Genomic DNA, 17,508 nt, shown 5'->3' with positions numbered 1-17,508 from the left:
GTCATTTTCTCTGGAGTGCTGTTTTGCTTCAGTGGGAGGTGAGTGGATGTTAGCATCACACTGAGGAGATTTAAACTAAAATCCCTGGAAATATTCATTTTTAGGGGGGGTTCACGAGATTTCACATTTTAGTGAAAGCTGTTCACGGGTTGTTAAAGTTTGGGAACCACTGCCGTAGGCAAATATGAGAGACGTTCAAAAAAGTGATATGACTGCTTTGGTATTTGCCAGGCTGCTGGTTTTTCACTGGGATAGAGCTAGCATCAAAATATGTATAATATTTGGTATGGTGAAAGCTTGATCTCCTCCCTCCAACCCCTGCAGAGGCTGACTGTAAGGACACATTAACCTTGTTAATTCAGACAGTGAATACATTTTGTGCAGGCATCCCCACCATGATTCCATAAGGATTTGGGATAGAAAGAAAATGGCACGGAGGAGGAAGCTTTCTTTTCAGAGCCTGCAGTACAGAGAACATTTGGAATCAGGCAGTCAACCTCCAATGTTGGCTGCCCTCATTTATAAGGCCTGGCTCTTTGCTTGACTCCAAGCCTGCCTGCACCTCTACCCAATGCTCCTTGACTTAGAGCCAATCCTGGCAAGCGCAGAGTGGTACTTAGTGTGTAGCGCCGTTTCTGCTGGGGCTGTTCCTGTGACTAAGTGCAACTCAGTGAGACTGAAGGTGACCCTCAAGACGCAATACAGTTTAAAAAACATTAGGGCTTCTCTACACAGAGATCCAGGATACATCTACCTTTCAAGCTGGGGTGTGGATCCTCAAAGAGACATACCTTTGCTAGCTCTGAGCAAGCCCGTGCACTAAAAATAGACTGCAGCTGCAACGAGGCACCCTGAGTACATATCTGTCTGTGAGTATCCTGGGATCTTGAACCTGTGGGCTCTCAGTCACTGCTGCATTCACACCACCACCTGACAACTCTAGCCATGACTGGGGAATTGGGAGCCCGAAGGTGTAACACTCTACTAAGTGCACCAGCCACAGGGACCCAATTGGAGACGCTCTAGAGTTCATGATTGGACTGGATACACCAGTGGTCCCCAATGTGGTGCCTCAGGGTGCCATGGCGCCAGCCGGGGCATATAAGTGTGCCCGCAGACTGCCTGGTGGACGAGCATCCGCTGAAATGCCACCGACAAGCAGCGTCATCCAGAGGTGTCGCCATCGAACTGCCACCAATTTTCGGCAGCATTTCGGCGGTGATGCCTCTGGATGATGCTACTTGTCGGCGGTGACACCTATTGACGTTGCCATTTCTCGGCATTTTGGTGGATGCTCATCTGCCGGCCATGGTCCATGGTGGCTCATCATCTGGCGCCTGCCAGACAAAAAAGGTTAGGGACCACTAGGGTATGCTATTGAAGCCAGAAAGAGACACAGGAAGCTGTCTGTGCAACTAGGTGGATCCTGGCTTGCTGCTGCTACAGACCCTGCTGTCCGCTACTTGGCTCCTGACTTTGTCCTCGGTTCCTGACTTTGATCCTGCTCTGTTCCCGGCTCCTGCACTTGGTCTCATTCCAGTCCCTGAACCCAGTTGCTCTGGTTTCTGACTGCTCTGGCTCCAACCCTAGGCACTGATCTGCGGCTTTACTTCCCGTTTCCTGTCTGACTTTTGGCTCTGACTTCGGACTTGCCTACTGATCTCTGGTTCCTGAACACCGTGCTGCCTACCAGGCCAGACTGCCCACATCCCAGTCACTAGTACAGTCTTCCACAGCCCCCCAACGCCATCCAAGACACCAGGATGCCCCTCCACTCACACCACTGTGTTAGCTTGATGAGAGGTGAGGTGAGTATATCTCCTCAAACTCCCAGGTCAAAGTGTAGACATATCCTTAGTGCATGGCAGGCCAGGGTTATCTGAATGTACAGTGCACGGCTGTGGACTAAGTCACCACGCGAACCCAACTACCGTGCATGCCAGGTTCTGGAGTGCACTTTGACATTCCGCGAAACGCACCACCGAACTTTTAGTGCGTGGTAGTCGAGTCCATGTCACAACTTAGTGTGCCACAGGCTAGCGCACTCTACATTCATACTTGCATAGACAAACCCTTACTTCTGTCCCTCCCATCACAGGAGATTGGTCCAAAAGATCCAAAATCTGAAGCAGACCACAGTCCATCTGTAATTTTGACTGCACCAAGCCATTAGATTTTTGCTTACTTAAAACAGTAACACCCATCACTACGCAAAGGTATGTCAGTCAGGTGGCTGGTGTGAGAAGTACTTTGGCAAGAGAAACACAGTGCCGAGTCCTGAGAAAGTACTAGAGTAAGAATTCAGCCACACATTTTCAAATAAAGAAATAATGCAAAGGGATAGTAAGCTGGCTAGGACTGAAGAAAGAAAGTAGCTTCAGCTTTCAGACAGGCTGTGCATTCAATAGAGCGGGGTGAAATTTTTCAGCTCCAACTTTCTCCCTCCCCCTCCCCACCACCCAGCAAAGTGCAGATTTGGCAACATCGAGACATTTCACGAGATGTCAGTTTTGTCAAATTGTTTTGGTAGGGGGGAAAGAAAGAGTAAAAAAATATTCTGAAAAAAAACTTTGCCTCTGTAAGACACTCTCACATTAGGCGGCATGAAGAATGCAACACTGCATCACCCCCTGACCCTGAGCTCTGTAATATCCTTAAATGCACACAGCGTAGAGGCTTGAAACCTGCCCAGACTCTGGTCTTCTGCATGGCAGAGAGGGAGCTGCTAGGTGAAACAATCCCTACCAGTATCTATAACATTGATTTTTTTTTTCATTTTACTGCCCCGACCCAAATAATGACTTACCATCAGAAACCTCATCAAATTTTAGAGCTTTCCTTTTCCCATGCTGTCTTTTAGGACACTAAATGCACAAATTGTGTATGCAACAACGGAAAGTGATGTGCACAATGGGAAGCAATGGGGAAAAGACAGAAGAACTGCAAGAAAAGCTGTTTATAGCAAGCGTAAGTAGCTTTGCTGTCCAGTTTTAATGCTGGCCATTTGAACTCGTACCATTGGTGTTTTGAAATCAGTAAGCTAGGACAAAGCTCTGCTCTCAGATCTGTCCAGCAGATCTTGTATCCTATATTCCATTCTCCTCCCATGTACAGATCCCCCACTGGTAGGGTGACCAGATGTCCCGATTTTATAGGGACAGTCTCGATATTTGGGGCTGTGTCTTACATAGGCACCTATTACCCCTCGCCCCCGTCCCGATTTTTCACACTTGCTTTCTGGTCACGCTACCCACTGAGCTCAGTGGAAGTTATGTGAACAGGGCGAGAAGAAAACTGTCAAGCCCTCCTGGGCAGAATTTTGTCCCTTAAGCAGATTTTGTGATCTTGATGTGCTGCTTTTGAGGGTGGGAGATTCTTTCTACAAAGATCTGAGGCTACAGCTGGCTTCTTTTTACAACGTTCAGGACTATCTTTGGGCGGAAGAGAGACAGGAAATAAAAATGGGGCATAAAATCCAATCCTTCTCAAAATCTTGAGCAAGGAAAAATTCAGAGCAACTCTTCTGAAACAGCCTATAAGAAAGGAGCCTTTCTTAAAAATCCCTCTGAAGTGAGAGGCATTGACATCTTAATAGAGGTCTAAATTACACAGTTGGATGGTCAAATTCAGCACACAGACAGGTAAAGTTGGAACTTTCAAGTATCAGTGTTTACACACAATGGTGAGGGTTTCTAGAGAAATGACAGATAGAATTTATGGGGATAATAATAATAAATAATGCTTTGCTCTCATGTAATACTTTCCCACAGTAGATCTCAAAATGCTTTACAAAGCATGTCAGTAGCATTATCCTCATTTTACAAATGGGGAAACCGAGGCATAGAGTAGGGAATTGACTTGAATAGAACTCAGATCTTCTAAGTGCCAGTCTAGTGCTTCGTCCAATAGGCCATCCTGCCTCTCAGCCTAAGTGCTGATCGGAACAGCCAAATGCAGAATGTGCAGGTTCTGTTAAAGTGCCCAACATTTGAAAACTGGTGCCTATTGGTCTCCTGTATAACGAAAGACTGATACTGGGCGAACTGAAAGCTAGCGCATTTGGAAGCTTTTCCATGGAGCTGCATCCCTGCTGTGAACGTATTGGAAGATTTCCCCACCCACCCTCTATCTCCCCTGTGAGAAGCATCCCACCTCCCACAAGGTGATGGTATGCGAGCTTAGAAAACAGCCTCTCTATACTTACTACAGTGACAAGTATTCAGAATCAGAGGTAAGTCCTTTGGTGAAAGCAACACATGGAAAGAGAAAGGAAGAAATTGTGGGGACAGACATAAACCAACACAATGAGACACAATGTGACACAATGAGAACAATAAAAGAGTAATGCCACCACATTGACCTTCATGGACCAGGTCACGCCTTTGCCTAGGACAGCCAGATACCTTCATTGTCTCAGAGCTATGCATCTGATCTGAGGAGCATGCTAATAACTCACACCGTTTTTTCTCCCCACATTATGCCCAGCTACTGATTAACACAATGCTGATGTGTTTTCATTTTAGCTATCTGATACCCTCTGATGGTATTATGTCACCTCTTACATTGAAATCCAAGGCTGGAGATATCTATATCTTTCTATCTCTCTATATAGACATATATCTATATCTATTATCTATCTCCTGCCTTGGATTTCAGTGTAAGAGCAGAGGCAACATAATACCATATATATAATGTTCTGGAACCCTTGGGACCAATTCACACACATTTGACTGACCCAAAGCCCACTGGAATTAGTAGAAAGACTCCCATTCGTTTCAATGGGGTTTGGATCAGGTCCATAGCTAGCAGTTTCTTACTATATATATTGTTATGCTCACTGGTTGCACCTCGTTTCAAGTTACACTGCCAACTCTTTGGGACGGGGGCTGTGTCTTTCTATGGGTTTGTGCAGCACCTAACACAATGGAGAGCTTATTCTGGAGGAGGGCTTTGGGCATTCCTGTGGTGCAAATAATAAAGAAATAGACACATCTTCATTCCAAAGGCCTCCTGTGTAATTTGTTGGGACAAAGGTGGTGCAGAACTTATGGCCATAATAGCCCACTCTCCTTTTAACAATAAAAGGAGAACTGGATTATATTTCCACTGGTGGAAGATGCCCCTCCAAGCCTACAGTATGCCCATGCCTTGCTGCCCATGTGGCAGGGCTCAGGTTTATCTCAAGATGCGACTGCAAGAACACTGCTGCATTCACCCTAGGCTGTACCCCCAAATGCTCCAATTCCCACCATCCAGCATAACCACCGCCTAGGGCGCAGGGTCAGCTTACCATCTGAGGACTTCGCGGGAGACTCGGGTTGGCTCTTTGGTGGAGACTTTGTGGGGCTTCGCTGTGGGGAAGCAGAGGGGGACTTCACAGGAGAAGCCTGAGATTCCTCCACGCTCGCGTCTCTCTCACCTAGGAGCAGAGAAGACATCCAAGTGCTATGTAAAAAATGGGGGGCAGGATCCTAAAAGACACACTCCTCGCCTGTCTTCTGGGTACAGCTAATTGGAACATATTTCCTCCAAGTGCAAATGTTTTGAAGACATATCGGTTTCCATAGGGAGGGTTTTCTAGGAGCGCTGTACATACACAGGGATGTGGGAGAGCCAGATGCAAGTCCGTGTTCTGCTCGATTCACAGTGATCTGGGAGGAAGGACTCTATCCTGAACCAAGCAGAGCAAGGACAAGAACTAGGATTCCCTGGCCAGTGCCCTAGTTAACCCCCCTTCAACACACACACACACACTTCACATGACCGAACAAAGCCGTGGCCGCTCCCTCCGGTTACTTACCATCGAATCCCAGTTTCTTTCTTTCCACCTCTTTCTTGTACTCCTCCAACTCTTGGTCGGTTAGCTGGCTGAATGGGTTGGGGGGCTCTGGCTCAGTTGGTATCTCCTCCTGGGATACTTCTTGTGTGTCCGTGTCTGCTTTGGAAGCCAGGTTACTCTCCGCAGACTGAAACCAACCGCAAACATGACATTGCAGCATCAGCATGAGGGCTGGGGATAAGGTTTTGTGGGTTTTTTGGGCCATCTAACTTAAGCTAGCGACCATCTTTTGTCACGGACCCGAGGCTCAGTATTCTAGGAGCCCAGCCCATGGTTTAAGTGTTCGTTCTCACGGACGCCGATCCTGATCTGCAGGAAGCAAATCCCCGTGTGCAACAGAACTGCTGCGATTCCACCATGCACAAGGGGAGCAGGTTATGGGAAAGGCACATAACCCCTGTGGGGCATGAACTCAGCTCCAGGGTAGGAGAAACACCTTAGGGGCTACTATGGGGGGTTGGGCTAGTGGATCCATTACTCTCTGTCTCCATTTGATACTGCCATCCATGGAGTTGGGGCACAGTGTAGTTTTATCGGGGTGAGGGCAGCTCCACTCCAACTCTGAGCTGGGAGAGAGGCCCCCACTTCAACACCAACACATCACCATCAGGATTCCCTTGATCTGAGCTCCGCAGCTAGAGCCCGCGTGCTTATTCTGCAGAAAAGGGCCTAGGGATTACAGTGAACGAGAAGCTGGATATGAGTCAGGAGTGTGCCCTCGTTTCCAAGAAGGTCTATGGCATATTGGACTGTATTAGTAGGAGCATTGCCAGCTGATCAAGGGAAGTGATTATTCCCCTCACAATACTCCAGGTGTGGTCAGTTTTGGTCCCTCCACTACAGAAGAGATGTGGACAAACTGGAGAGTCCAGCGGAGGGCAACAAAAATGATTAGAGGGCACATGATTTATGAGGAGAGGCTGAGGAAACTGGGCTTATTTAGTCTGCAGAAGAGAAGAGTGAGGGGGGATTTGATAGCAGCCTTCAACTACCTGCAGGGGGTTCCAAAGAGGATGGATCTAGACTGTTCTCAGTGGTGGCAGATGACAGAACAAGGAGCAATGGTCTCAAGTTGCAGTCAGGGGAGGTCTAGGTTGGATATTAGGAAATACTGTTTCACTAGGAAGGTGGTGAAGCACTGGAATGGGTTCCCTAGGGAGGTGGTGGAATCTTCCATCCTTAGAATTTTTTAAGGCCCAGCTTGACAAAGCCCTGGCTGGGATGATTTAGTTGGGGATTGGTCCTGCTTTGAGCAGGGGGTTGGACTAGATGACCTGGAGGAATTATCCTATCAAGGCAGAGCAGATGTTGACTAAATCATTGGCTGGGNAGCTTGACAAAGCCCTGGCTGGGATGATTTAGTTGGGGATTGGTCCTGCTTTGAGCAGGGGGTTGGACTAGATGACCTCCTGAGGTCCCTTCCAACCCTGATATTCTGTGATTCTATTCACCCTTAACCCACACACGGCTGCTGCCTCGATTGGCAGAGCTGCAGAAGAGCAGGGATGTTTACTGCACTATAACGTTCTCTGTGAAGTTAACCCCTTCATTAATAAGAGTACCGGACTTCTGCTCTTCTCTGCTATCACGCTGGCTAAGAGCTGGGACTGGGGTCCTGCTGATTTCACATCCTGGCGGTTTTGCTCCCGAATCTGTGGGTGAAAAATCAGCCAATAAATAAAAAGAGCTGAAGTAAAAGCCTACCTAGCTGGCTTAGGGGCACAGTAATAGAGCGGGCCTTGAATTGCCACTGATTTGTGCCTTGGAGAGACATTTACACCTGGGGTAAGGGAGCATAAAAAGCTCTTTGCACCAGTATGAACAATGACACAAAGAGCAAGGAAGTAGAGAGTCAAGCCTAGAATCTCTCTCTTCTTGGCCTCCCATCTGAATCCAGTTTAGCTCAGTAGTGACTGAATGCCATCCAATGCCCAGTCCTTGAAACAAGCCAGCATGTCTCAGGCCTGTTCCTACAGCACAGGAAGGTTTAGCATGACATTGGCACTATTTGGAACTTCTGTCTCAGCCAGGAGGCTGGGCACCGAATGGGTCACAGAGTGAATTTCCCTCTGACCTACGGGTGGTTCATTCTGATCAGGGCTGAATTGTGTTTACAAGGCAGCGCTGGGGAAGGGGTATATGGTGAACTACCCTGGTACCTGCTCTGGTGGTGAAGAGAGGACTTGAAAGCGGCGAGTCTGGACCTCATCACCAGCACTAAACTTGCTGATGTAAAATGAAGAGAAAATGTAAAAAGGAAGTGGCTCATCTGCTCCCCCACCAGCTGCAGGAAAGTCAGGTCACTGGAGTCTCAAAGGAATCTACTGATTCTCAGCCACCTGGAAACTAAAACCTGCCGTAGAGTGGGGTGACAAGAGAGACATCTGAGAGCTGCCACACCTTGTTCCTCATTTCCAGCACTTCCTGTGGGTCTGTGTAGAGAGGCACAAATTGGTTGGGGTTTTCAATTCGGATCGGGGTCCCACTGCTGGTCTTTTCCACCTCGTCGGCCTTCATCCACTGGCCCGTACCAAGGATAGGGTAGGGAAAGAGCAAAGAAAATGCATCAAGCCTGGAACTGCAGTATCATTAAGACCCAGGAGACACATGGGCCCAGCCTATGAGTTTCTGACCCATCACAGAATTTTGGATGTTCCAAACTTCGTAGACATTCAGTGCTGGGTAAAATCCCTTACACAGAGAGGGGTCAGCTGCAAAATTCAGGAATCTGAATTTGGATTCAGATCTAACCCATCCCCTTCCCTGACATTCATAGTTTTGGTTCAGCCCATTCGGGTTCAGTTCCATCGATCTGGATTCTGGTGTGCGCAGCTTTAGGGTTTTGCCTTGGTTTGTGTCTAGTAAGCAATTGTTAAATCCCTATGCAAATGTCTATTTAGCTTAGGAACTTGTAGGGCCCCCAATTTCACAGCATCTCCCCACCTTTAATGTATTTCTCCTCCACGCTCCTGTGAGGCAGAGCAGGACTATTATTCCATTGTACAGATGGAGAACTGAGGCTAAGTGACTTGCCCAATGTCACACAGGAAGTCAGTGGCAAAGTAAGGGACTGCCTGGGTGTCTCCAGAGCCCCAACCTAGCACCCTCACCACTGGCCCACTCTTTCTGTCTATGCCCCAGGTGACTCCACTCTGGTAGAAGCCCCAGCTGGTTAGTGCATCTCCCAGTAGAAGAGGAAGGTGAACATTTTTATACAGACCAGTAGCCAATTTTGCGAGGGCTCCCTGTGGTACCTGTTGCTGCTGGAAAGCAGCTTTGCTGCCTAGGAACCCGAGGGGTTGTTTTCAGGAATGGGTGAACTGGTTTGAATGCAAACTGCCCCTTCCCCCAAAAACCTTTCCCCCATAACCTGAAGGTAACGATTTACAGGCTGTCCTACTCTGGTCCTGGCTTGAGCCACAGTTACTCTGGGAGAGTCCATGCTTGGAGGTCTATCGAGTCCAACCGGAAACATCATGAGAACGTCTAGATTGACTCCAAGCATCTATTGGGCCTTTCAACTCCTTACCCGCTGCATTTCGCTGTTGTGGAGGAAGTTGGCTATGCTCCTTTATGATGGTGCCTCATACCCAGCACACAAAGCTCATTCCCCCTTACCGTGGTCTTAGTCCGCTGGCTGCCTGCGCTTCTCTGATTCTCCTCAGCTACATTCACCCGTAGGTAGGTGTTGGGTGTGTTTAGCCAACGGGTCTTCTCCTTCTGCTGCTTCTGGGCATGCTGTCGGAGGGTGGCAATGGGAGAAACCTCCTCCTCAAAGACGAATGCTGTGACGGTGGCAGGGATCAGCACATCACTTTTATGCTTGATTTTCTCCTGGACAAAGGGGTGCCGGTAGGTGTAGCCTGTTCGGTAACCCTGGAAGGACACAAACAGAATGCTTCTTTACTTGGAAAACTCTAGCTTAGAGGTCCCCAAACTGTGGGGCGTGCCCCCTTAGGTGGGCACGGAGGAACTTTCACGGGGGTGTAGCTGGGGCCTAGCAGGGAGTGCCACCCAGCTCCACTTCTGGCCCCAACCCCGACTCCTGACCCTGCATCCAGCTCCAGCTGCCAGCCCCGTGCCTGGGGTCCCGCCTGCCGGGTGCATGCCAGGGTGCTGGCTGCTGGCCCCAGATGTGGCCAGGCCACCGGCCCCCTTACCCATGTCCAGGTCCCCTCCCTGAGCCACAACCCCGACTCTGGGAGGGGAAGTGCGGACAGGGATCGGGGGTGTGAGGTAAAATGTTTGGGGACCACTGCTCTAGCTATTAGGACTCAGGGCCGGTGCAACCATTTAGGCAACCTAGTCGGTTGCCTAGGGCGGTAGGATTTGGGGGGGCGCCATTTTCTTCAGCAGCGACTGCGGTGGCCGGATCTTCAGCCGCCCCGGTTGCCACTGGCATTTAGGCAGAAGGAGCTGGGGCAGGGGAGCACGGGGAGAGCCACCTGTAGCAAGGAAAGGGGGAGAGCGGCACGAAGGGGAACCCCCCGCCCCAGCTCACTCCTGTGCCGCCTCCTCCCTGAGCACGCCGTGGCCGCTTCACTTCTCCTGCCCCCCAGGTTTGCAGCGCCAATCAGCTTAGGCGCTGCAAGCCTGGGAGGTGGGAGAAGTGAAGCAGTGATGGCGTGCTCAGGGAGGAGGTGGAGTAGGGGTGAGCTGGGGTGAGGGGTGTGCCTCAGGGTGGAGGGTGGGGGGGTGAGGAGCTGCCGCAGAGTGGGGGGGCGCCTCAGAGCGAGGTTCGGGGGTGGGGGGGGCGCAAGGTGGAAGTTTCGCCTAGGGTGCAAAACATCCTTGCACCGGCCCTGTTAGGACTGGGCAAAAAAATGGCAGGAAAAGGTTAGAGAAAAATGCCACGGAGTTCAAAAAAATCTAGTGCTTGATTTGATTCTTTTTCCCCTTTTCACAAAACCACTGAAATTGTTATTAACATTTTTTGCCTAACCAAATCCTGGTTTTTAGGAATGGTTCAGTGAATGAAAGTTTTGATGACGATTGCAACAACATTTCTGATAAGAGAACATTTTAAAAACATTGCAACAAACAAACCAACCTCAGTGTAACATTTAAGATTGTCACATTTTTTGTTTTGAAACAGTTCTTCATTCAAGCATTTTTGGCCTTCTCTGCTATCTGCCCATCTCCCTATGGTCAAATGAGGGCTATCTACATTCCAGATCTTTTCCTCTTCCCTTCCCAGATTAGCAGCATGTACTACAGTAAACTGGCCCCCCAGAGGCAGGAAGAGCGCACTCAGGATGCCCCGAAATGGATTTGTAGTCTATTCAGCTGGCATGCCTTACATTTTGAGGCAGATTCCTTAGCAGGAAATCAGACTGCTTGTTTGGCCTGGGACACATCCTGTGAGATACTGACGCTACAGCTACACTGCAACTGTAGATGTAAGTTGCAGCTTGCGTAGGCGTATCTGCGCTGTCTCTAGGCAGGCAGAAGGGAAGTGTGGAGAATGAGGAATGGGCCACAGCTAAATCGGCTGGAGACTTACTAGGTTGTCCAGCATTCGCATGAGGGCCTCAAACTCATGCTCTCCCAGGCGGCTCTTCTGCATGGGTCCAAACGTGCTCCCAGCCCATCGGACTGACCCAACGTCGTGGGGTCTGTACTTCTCCCGCTCCAGCACAATCAGATTCTCAGCTCCCCCAGCGCTAGACAAGGCAGAGACCTAGAGCAAAGCACAGAGACTACAGCAACACAGGTGCAGCTGGAGAAGCTGTTGAGGAAGGGCCAGATTCTTGGTTATGCTCCACCCCCCATTTGCTCTGCAGAAAGGGGAAGGATTCTGGCTAGCAGAGAATTCCCTTGGTGGAAGGGAGCTCTTGAATGGAATAAAGCCACTAGAGTCAGCTCCTGCAGCAGCTACCTGCCAGCCCAGCCTTGGGGGCATGCGAGAGTTACCCTACACTAGTGGTCCCCAAACTTTCTACCTCGTGCCCCCCTCACCCGTCTGTAACCCCCTCCCACCCTCTGGAGCCAGGGCTGCAGCTCCGGGATGGGGGGATACAGACAGGGGTAAGGGGGATGAGGCTGGGGCCATAGCTGGGGGCAGGTGCGGGGCCAGGAGCAGAGCGACAGGTGCAGGATCAGCAGCTGGGACTGGGAGCAGAGCCCCAGTCGTGGGGCCTCACCAGAGGTGGAGCCATGAGCACAAGGCTGGCAGCCAGGACCAGGAGCAGAGCTGGGTGGCACACCCTCCCCGCCCAAGCCCCAGGCGCCCCACCCCTGAAAAGGAAACAGTGTCCCCTGCCCTGAAGTGCTTGCCATGCGAGACCCTAATCCTGCAAACGTGCATGTTACTCAGGCACCCGGATGGTTTGCAGCATCGGTCCCAATTCATTTATTTACTGACGACCTTTCCCTCTCCTCAGCTGGCAGCACTGAAATAGCTGCGTGGCGCCTGTCCCGCGTTGCTGTATTTCAGAAGGCCGAGATCCGTCTGTAACAGCCCCAGACCCCGGAGTGCTCAGAGGCAGAGCGCAGGCCAGTTTGGAAACAAAGCCAAGCAGCCTCGGGAGTCACTGGGCATTCAAATGCTGCTATTGCCCTGGGGAGTTAATGACTAGGGAGTAATGAGTTGGGGCGGAGAGGAGAGACAGGAAACAGGCAGCAAGGCCCATGAGTACCAGCGTCAACAAGGCTACATGTGGGAAGGAGGCAGTCTGCAGAGCGCATGTATTCCCAGCCCTTCACCTGCAGATGGCTCAGGGGCCAGGCCTCAGCAGCACTGCTGACCTCCTTTTTCCAGCTAAAGAAGTAGGTCGATGTGCAGAGGGGAGGACAGCGGCATTTATAATAAATGACACTGATTGCAAGCTAGCTGCCTAACCAGCGCAACCAAACCTGCCGCTTTGGTACAGCCACGCCTGCTACGGTGACCAGACAGCAAACGTGAAAAATCAGGATGGGGGTGGAGGGTAATAGGAGCCTATATAAGAAAAAGACCCAAAAATCAGGACTGTCCCTATAAAATGGGGACATCTGGTTACCCTAGCGCCCGCACCGCGCAGGAAGAGCGGAGCAGAAGAAAGTCAGCATCATCATGTTGCGTTTTCAGGCTTTGCTGACAAGCCACTGTTTAAAAAATAAAAAGAATCAAAAACCAACCCACAAAGGAAATCTACAGTAGCTGTAGGAGGGGCTGCAGGAGGTTTGGCTGTAGGCACAGAGCCAGGGCAGAGAGTTGAGCACTGATGCTTTCAGTGATTCCAATGCTAATAACAGTACCAAGCTCTGAGGATTGTGGCATTATCACAAACATGTCGATATCACCACTTTTATGCATGGAAAACCTGAGCTGCTGGACGACTGTCCTTTCTTAATGCAAACCTTCCTACAAACCGGTTTACTCCACGTGGTCAACAAGAAGCTATTAACAGTGCAACCCCTGTTTATTCTCTTTTCTGTTCTTCCCAGTGCACGCTGCTGGCTCTGTCTGGCTTGCTCAGATTGAGACAAATGCTGTATTTTTTGTGTGTGCTATGTTTATGGGGATTTGGGAAACAGGACAAAGAAGGGCAATCTGAGTTGGTGACAGAGCTGAGGGCGTTTGTCTGTTAACATTCTGGGTGGCGAACATTGATTACCCGAGGGAAGATAGTTTTCTAGATGTGCTGAATGATATCATTATTATACAGAATCACATTTATGACACTCATGTCCTAATGACCAACCAAGAGATGGGCCCCATTGTAGTATTCCCCATTCCCTGCCCTGAAGCGCTTACAAGCGGAATACCCAAGACAAGCACAGGGTGGGGGAAAGACCATAACAGGCAAGCAGAGTGAACAATGTGGTGGCAGCCACTGTCATGTTCCATTTTTACTTAGAAGGGGATCAGCTAAATGGAAAGAAAAGAGCAGGGCGCGGGGGCATTGTAAGGAAGGAGAGTGAGGGGGACAGGGCAGGAGGGAAAAGGGTAAGAGAGGCAGGTGTGGAGTAAAGCATTGGTGCCCCTGGGTGTTTTCAACATCTGTCAAAACCCTCCAGCGTGCTGGCAAAGCACGCTGCTCTGATCTATGCCTAGAAATGAATCAATGGCATTGGTAGAATTGATGGTTCTTGATAATAAATACTAATAATTTTAACTACAATAACTGCAGCTCCAATGTAGTGAGGTGTTTGAAGCCAAAGACTTTTTCTGGACATGGCTCAGGTTGAAACTTGCGCCACCATTGTCTCAAAGCGTTTGTACAGGTGCGCCTACATGGTGTACTGAAGGTGAATGCTCCCCAAGCTAGCCCAGCAAACACATACTACGCCTGAAATACCATCCCTTGCCATGTGAGCTCTTTGGGCCTGATTTGGGCCTGATTCACATCACGCTTTGGTTTTTACATGGGTGTATCGCATTGATTTTGGTGGAGTTATTCCTGATTTACGCTGGTGTATATGCAACAGCCAAATCAGGGCCACTGTCTTTTCTTCACCATGAAAGCACTACACACGTTTATGGCACTGTATAAATAATGAATAGCAGCCGCAAGCGATGCAGAACATCACTCATTTTGTGTTCCCATTTGAGCTCTTGCTGAGCTCTGAAGGCTTAGAGAACGAGGTTTCCAAATCAGCATTTAATCCCTGCTCTCACTGAAGTCTCTGGGAGCTGTACCACTGACTTCAGTGGGAACTCATCTAGCCCAATGCCAAACACTTCTGAAAATCCCATCCCAACATAACAGGCAATAGTGGAGGAGAAGGCAAAGACCCAGTTCAAGCTATTGAGCAAATAACAGGGCAGCAGCTGAAAAACAAGATTAAGCTGGGAGTGACTGGAAGCCACGACAGTAAATAAAGCTGTAAAAAAGGAATTTGGTTTCCGTCCTGAAGTCTGTTCCAGGGACTGCCCAGTAGAGGGAGATAAATGATCAGTGCAATCCAGCCAGATTGAATTGGTGTATTCTCTGCTAAAAGAAAAGGAGTTCTCGTGGCACTTTAGAGACTAACACATTTATTTGAGCATAAACTTTCATGGATTACAGCCCACTTCATCAGATGCATTGAATGGAACATATAGTAAGAAGATATATATACATACAGAGAACACGAAAAGGTGGAACTCCATACCAATTCTGAGAGGCTAATTAATTAAGATGACCTATTATCAGCAGGAGAAAAAAAAACACTTTTGTAGTGATAATCAAGATGGCCTATTCCAGACAGTTGACAAAAAGGTGTCAACTTCTTACTATATATATACATATCTTCTTACTATATGGTCCATTCTATGCATCTGATGAAGTGGGCTGTAGCCCACAAAAGCTTATGCTCAAATAAATTTGTGGCACCTTAGAGATCAACAAGTACTCCTGTTCTTTTTGCAGATACAGACTGACACAGCTGCTACTCTGAATACTCTGTATTCTCTGTAGCCCTTTCCTACAGTGATGTTGCCACCCTGCAGCCCACCATCTACACCAAGCACTAAAGCATTTCACAGTTGTGGCTGGAAATTTGGGATGGATGCTTTAGGATGCTGCAGTTTATACCACAGTGATAACTTGCAATCACAGGGCTCATTGTGTCTAGTACAGGGGGGTTGTAATGATCCTGGGTCTCTCCCCATATTAGGCATACCAGACACAATGCAGTCCTGTCTTAGCAAGTTATCACTGTAAGTCTGTCAGTCTATACTTGTGCTAGGGAAGCAGTGCCAGCTATAGGTTTTTTGCCGCCCCAAGCAAAAAAAAATTTTGGCTGCCCCCACCCCAGCCCTGGGCTCCCTCCTGCACCCCTTTGCTGCCCCAGCCCTGGGCTCCCTGGGCTTGGTAACTTGCTCCCAGGGTGGGTCATTCAGCAGGAATTTTGGATGTGCACAGAACACAGACAGGATTGGTTCCCATATGGTTACAGAACTGCAGTAAAGTGGAACAATTTTCAGCTTGTGTGATTGGAGGATATCTGGATGCATATTATAAGACTGTCCTCCATAAATGAGGAAAAGTTGAGGTGCCTTTATTATTCTTTTGTTCCACTCTTTGTTTCTATGGGGAATTTGCCCATGCAATATCACTGTCTTCCTTTTAAACAAATAAAACTTAAAAAAAAAAAGGCAATGGCTGTTGAAAATAGCAATTCCAGTCCTAATAACCACTGGGAAGCATTTCTTGCTCAATTTTATCCTACTTTTTCTACAGCAAATTTACAGTGGATCAGTATATTTGATTTGGGAGAAATGAAGTAACAGCTGCCCAAATTGAGCTTGAGCACTCCTGAATTTTGAGGTGTTCAAATCTGGAAGGCAGGTGCTAGATTCCCTTTCTGAATATTAGCTAAATCTGGAAAGGAAAAGTCAATTTCTGCTTCCATGGCTCAGAAGTGGAAATCGTCCTACGTGCCTGGTACTGTATCTAAAGCTGCCCAAGTCCAGTAGAGCCTCCCCTCCCTTCTTTTCATTTTAAATTCTAGTGGGATCCACATACCTCCCTTGCTAGGCTTCAGCTAGAGAGGTGCACTGTCCATTTAGTCCACCCAATTTCTTCTTTGGGGGCTGCAAGGTGAGGTCACACCAGTATTCCTAGTCCAATCTAGGGATGTCTTCTGAAGGGGATATCTGCGCCAAAGCCTTCTACTTCTTGGGCACACTTGCTCCCCATTCACAGTGCCACTCCACTCTAGCAGTGAGCTCTCCATTCACAGCAAGCTGCAGCATGAGGTTTCAGCTACCATACTCCCTCCCCCTCCCTTTCCTGTTGATAGCAACCAAGGGAATGCTGGGAAATGTCGTTCTTTCTCTGTCCAGGGCTGGCTCTATAGGCAGGGAGCTAACTAAGGAACTACAGCTCCCAAGGCCCCCTGTTGGTTCTCAGCTTCCAGGCTGGATCCGTGCCAGCTGCCGCCCCTGCAAATGGGCTGCCCCAAGCAGCTGCTTGCTTTGCTGGTGCCTTAGAGTCGCCCCTGTAGGGAAGGGAAAAAGAGCAAGTAGTTTTGTCTTTAACTTATGGGAGACATTCCAACTTTACAGTGACAAGAGTCATAAGTACCTGCGTGGCTGGTTAGATGGAGTATTCATCTAGACTACATAATGCAGTGCCCTGAGCAGAGTAACAAAGCAATGTAATGAGAAGCGAGCTTGCAAACACATTGACGAGGGCTGATGCTCATTCCAACGTGCTGCCCTGGTGGAGTCGCTCACCTGAATCTCACAAGCAGCCTGCAAGTGAAAGGTTTTATAAAAAGCTTCCTCCACTGTATCTCCCAGCGTGATCACGCCATGATTTCGCAGCACCAGGATCTGCGGGGAAAATGAAACACTAGCTAACACTGTGAATCCATTTCTTTCTAAAGAGGCTCAGAGATACAGTCCAATGACAAGTCTGGGTTTTTGCCCAGCACCCAAAGGTCCCTGGAATGACTTGCAGGCTATTTCAGGTCACATTCGCAATGGCAGGTTCTGTAGAAAGTGACAGCAATTTAACACCTTTGTAACTTCCCAGATGTTGAGTAATTCTGATACTTCGCCTGGGTTATTGGCCATTTCCTTGTAATCTAATCTATGTGGCACTCCTCTTGCTGTGTCAGGAACTAATCTATGTGGCACTCCTCCAGGTATGTCAGGACACAGATGGGTAAACTGAGGCACAAAGCAATTGACCTCAAACCAGAACCCAAACCCAGGCCTGGTTTGGACCCAGATCTGAACGCCACCTCTTCAGCCC

At 48.9% G+C, this 17,508-nt stretch overlaps 1 protein-coding gene across 1 annotated transcript in view; it reads right to left on the bottom strand.

The window, feature by feature from the left end:
* ADD2 (adducin 2) overlaps window positions 1-17,508 on the bottom strand; it is a 31,158-nt gene that overhangs the window by 3,017 nt on the left and 10,633 nt on the right. Inside the window, exons 7-13 of the mRNA XM_032771300.2 lie at window positions 16,986-17,084; window positions 11,343-11,519; window positions 9,458-9,715; window positions 8,240-8,359; window positions 7,402-7,491; window positions 5,801-5,966; window positions 5,291-5,419 (exon numbers count right to left, since the gene is read on the bottom strand). Coding sequence (XP_032627191.1) covers window positions 5,291-5,419; window positions 5,801-5,966; window positions 7,402-7,491; window positions 8,240-8,359; window positions 9,458-9,715; window positions 11,343-11,519; window positions 16,986-17,084 — 1,039 coding nt within the window. The remainder of the gene's footprint in view (window positions 1-5,290; window positions 5,420-5,800; window positions 5,967-7,401; window positions 7,492-8,239; window positions 8,360-9,457; window positions 9,716-11,342; window positions 11,520-16,985; window positions 17,085-17,508) is intronic.

The sequence above is a fragment of the Chelonoidis abingdonii genome, chromosome 2 (genome assembly GCF_003597395.2).
Source record: "Chelonoidis abingdonii isolate Lonesome George chromosome 2, CheloAbing_2.0, whole genome shotgun sequence".
Lineage (NCBI taxonomy): Eukaryota > Metazoa > Chordata > Testudines > Testudinidae > Chelonoidis > Chelonoidis abingdonii.
The sequence above is the reverse complement of the archived record's forward strand: the minus strand, read 5'-3'. Positions and strand labels throughout refer to the sequence as shown.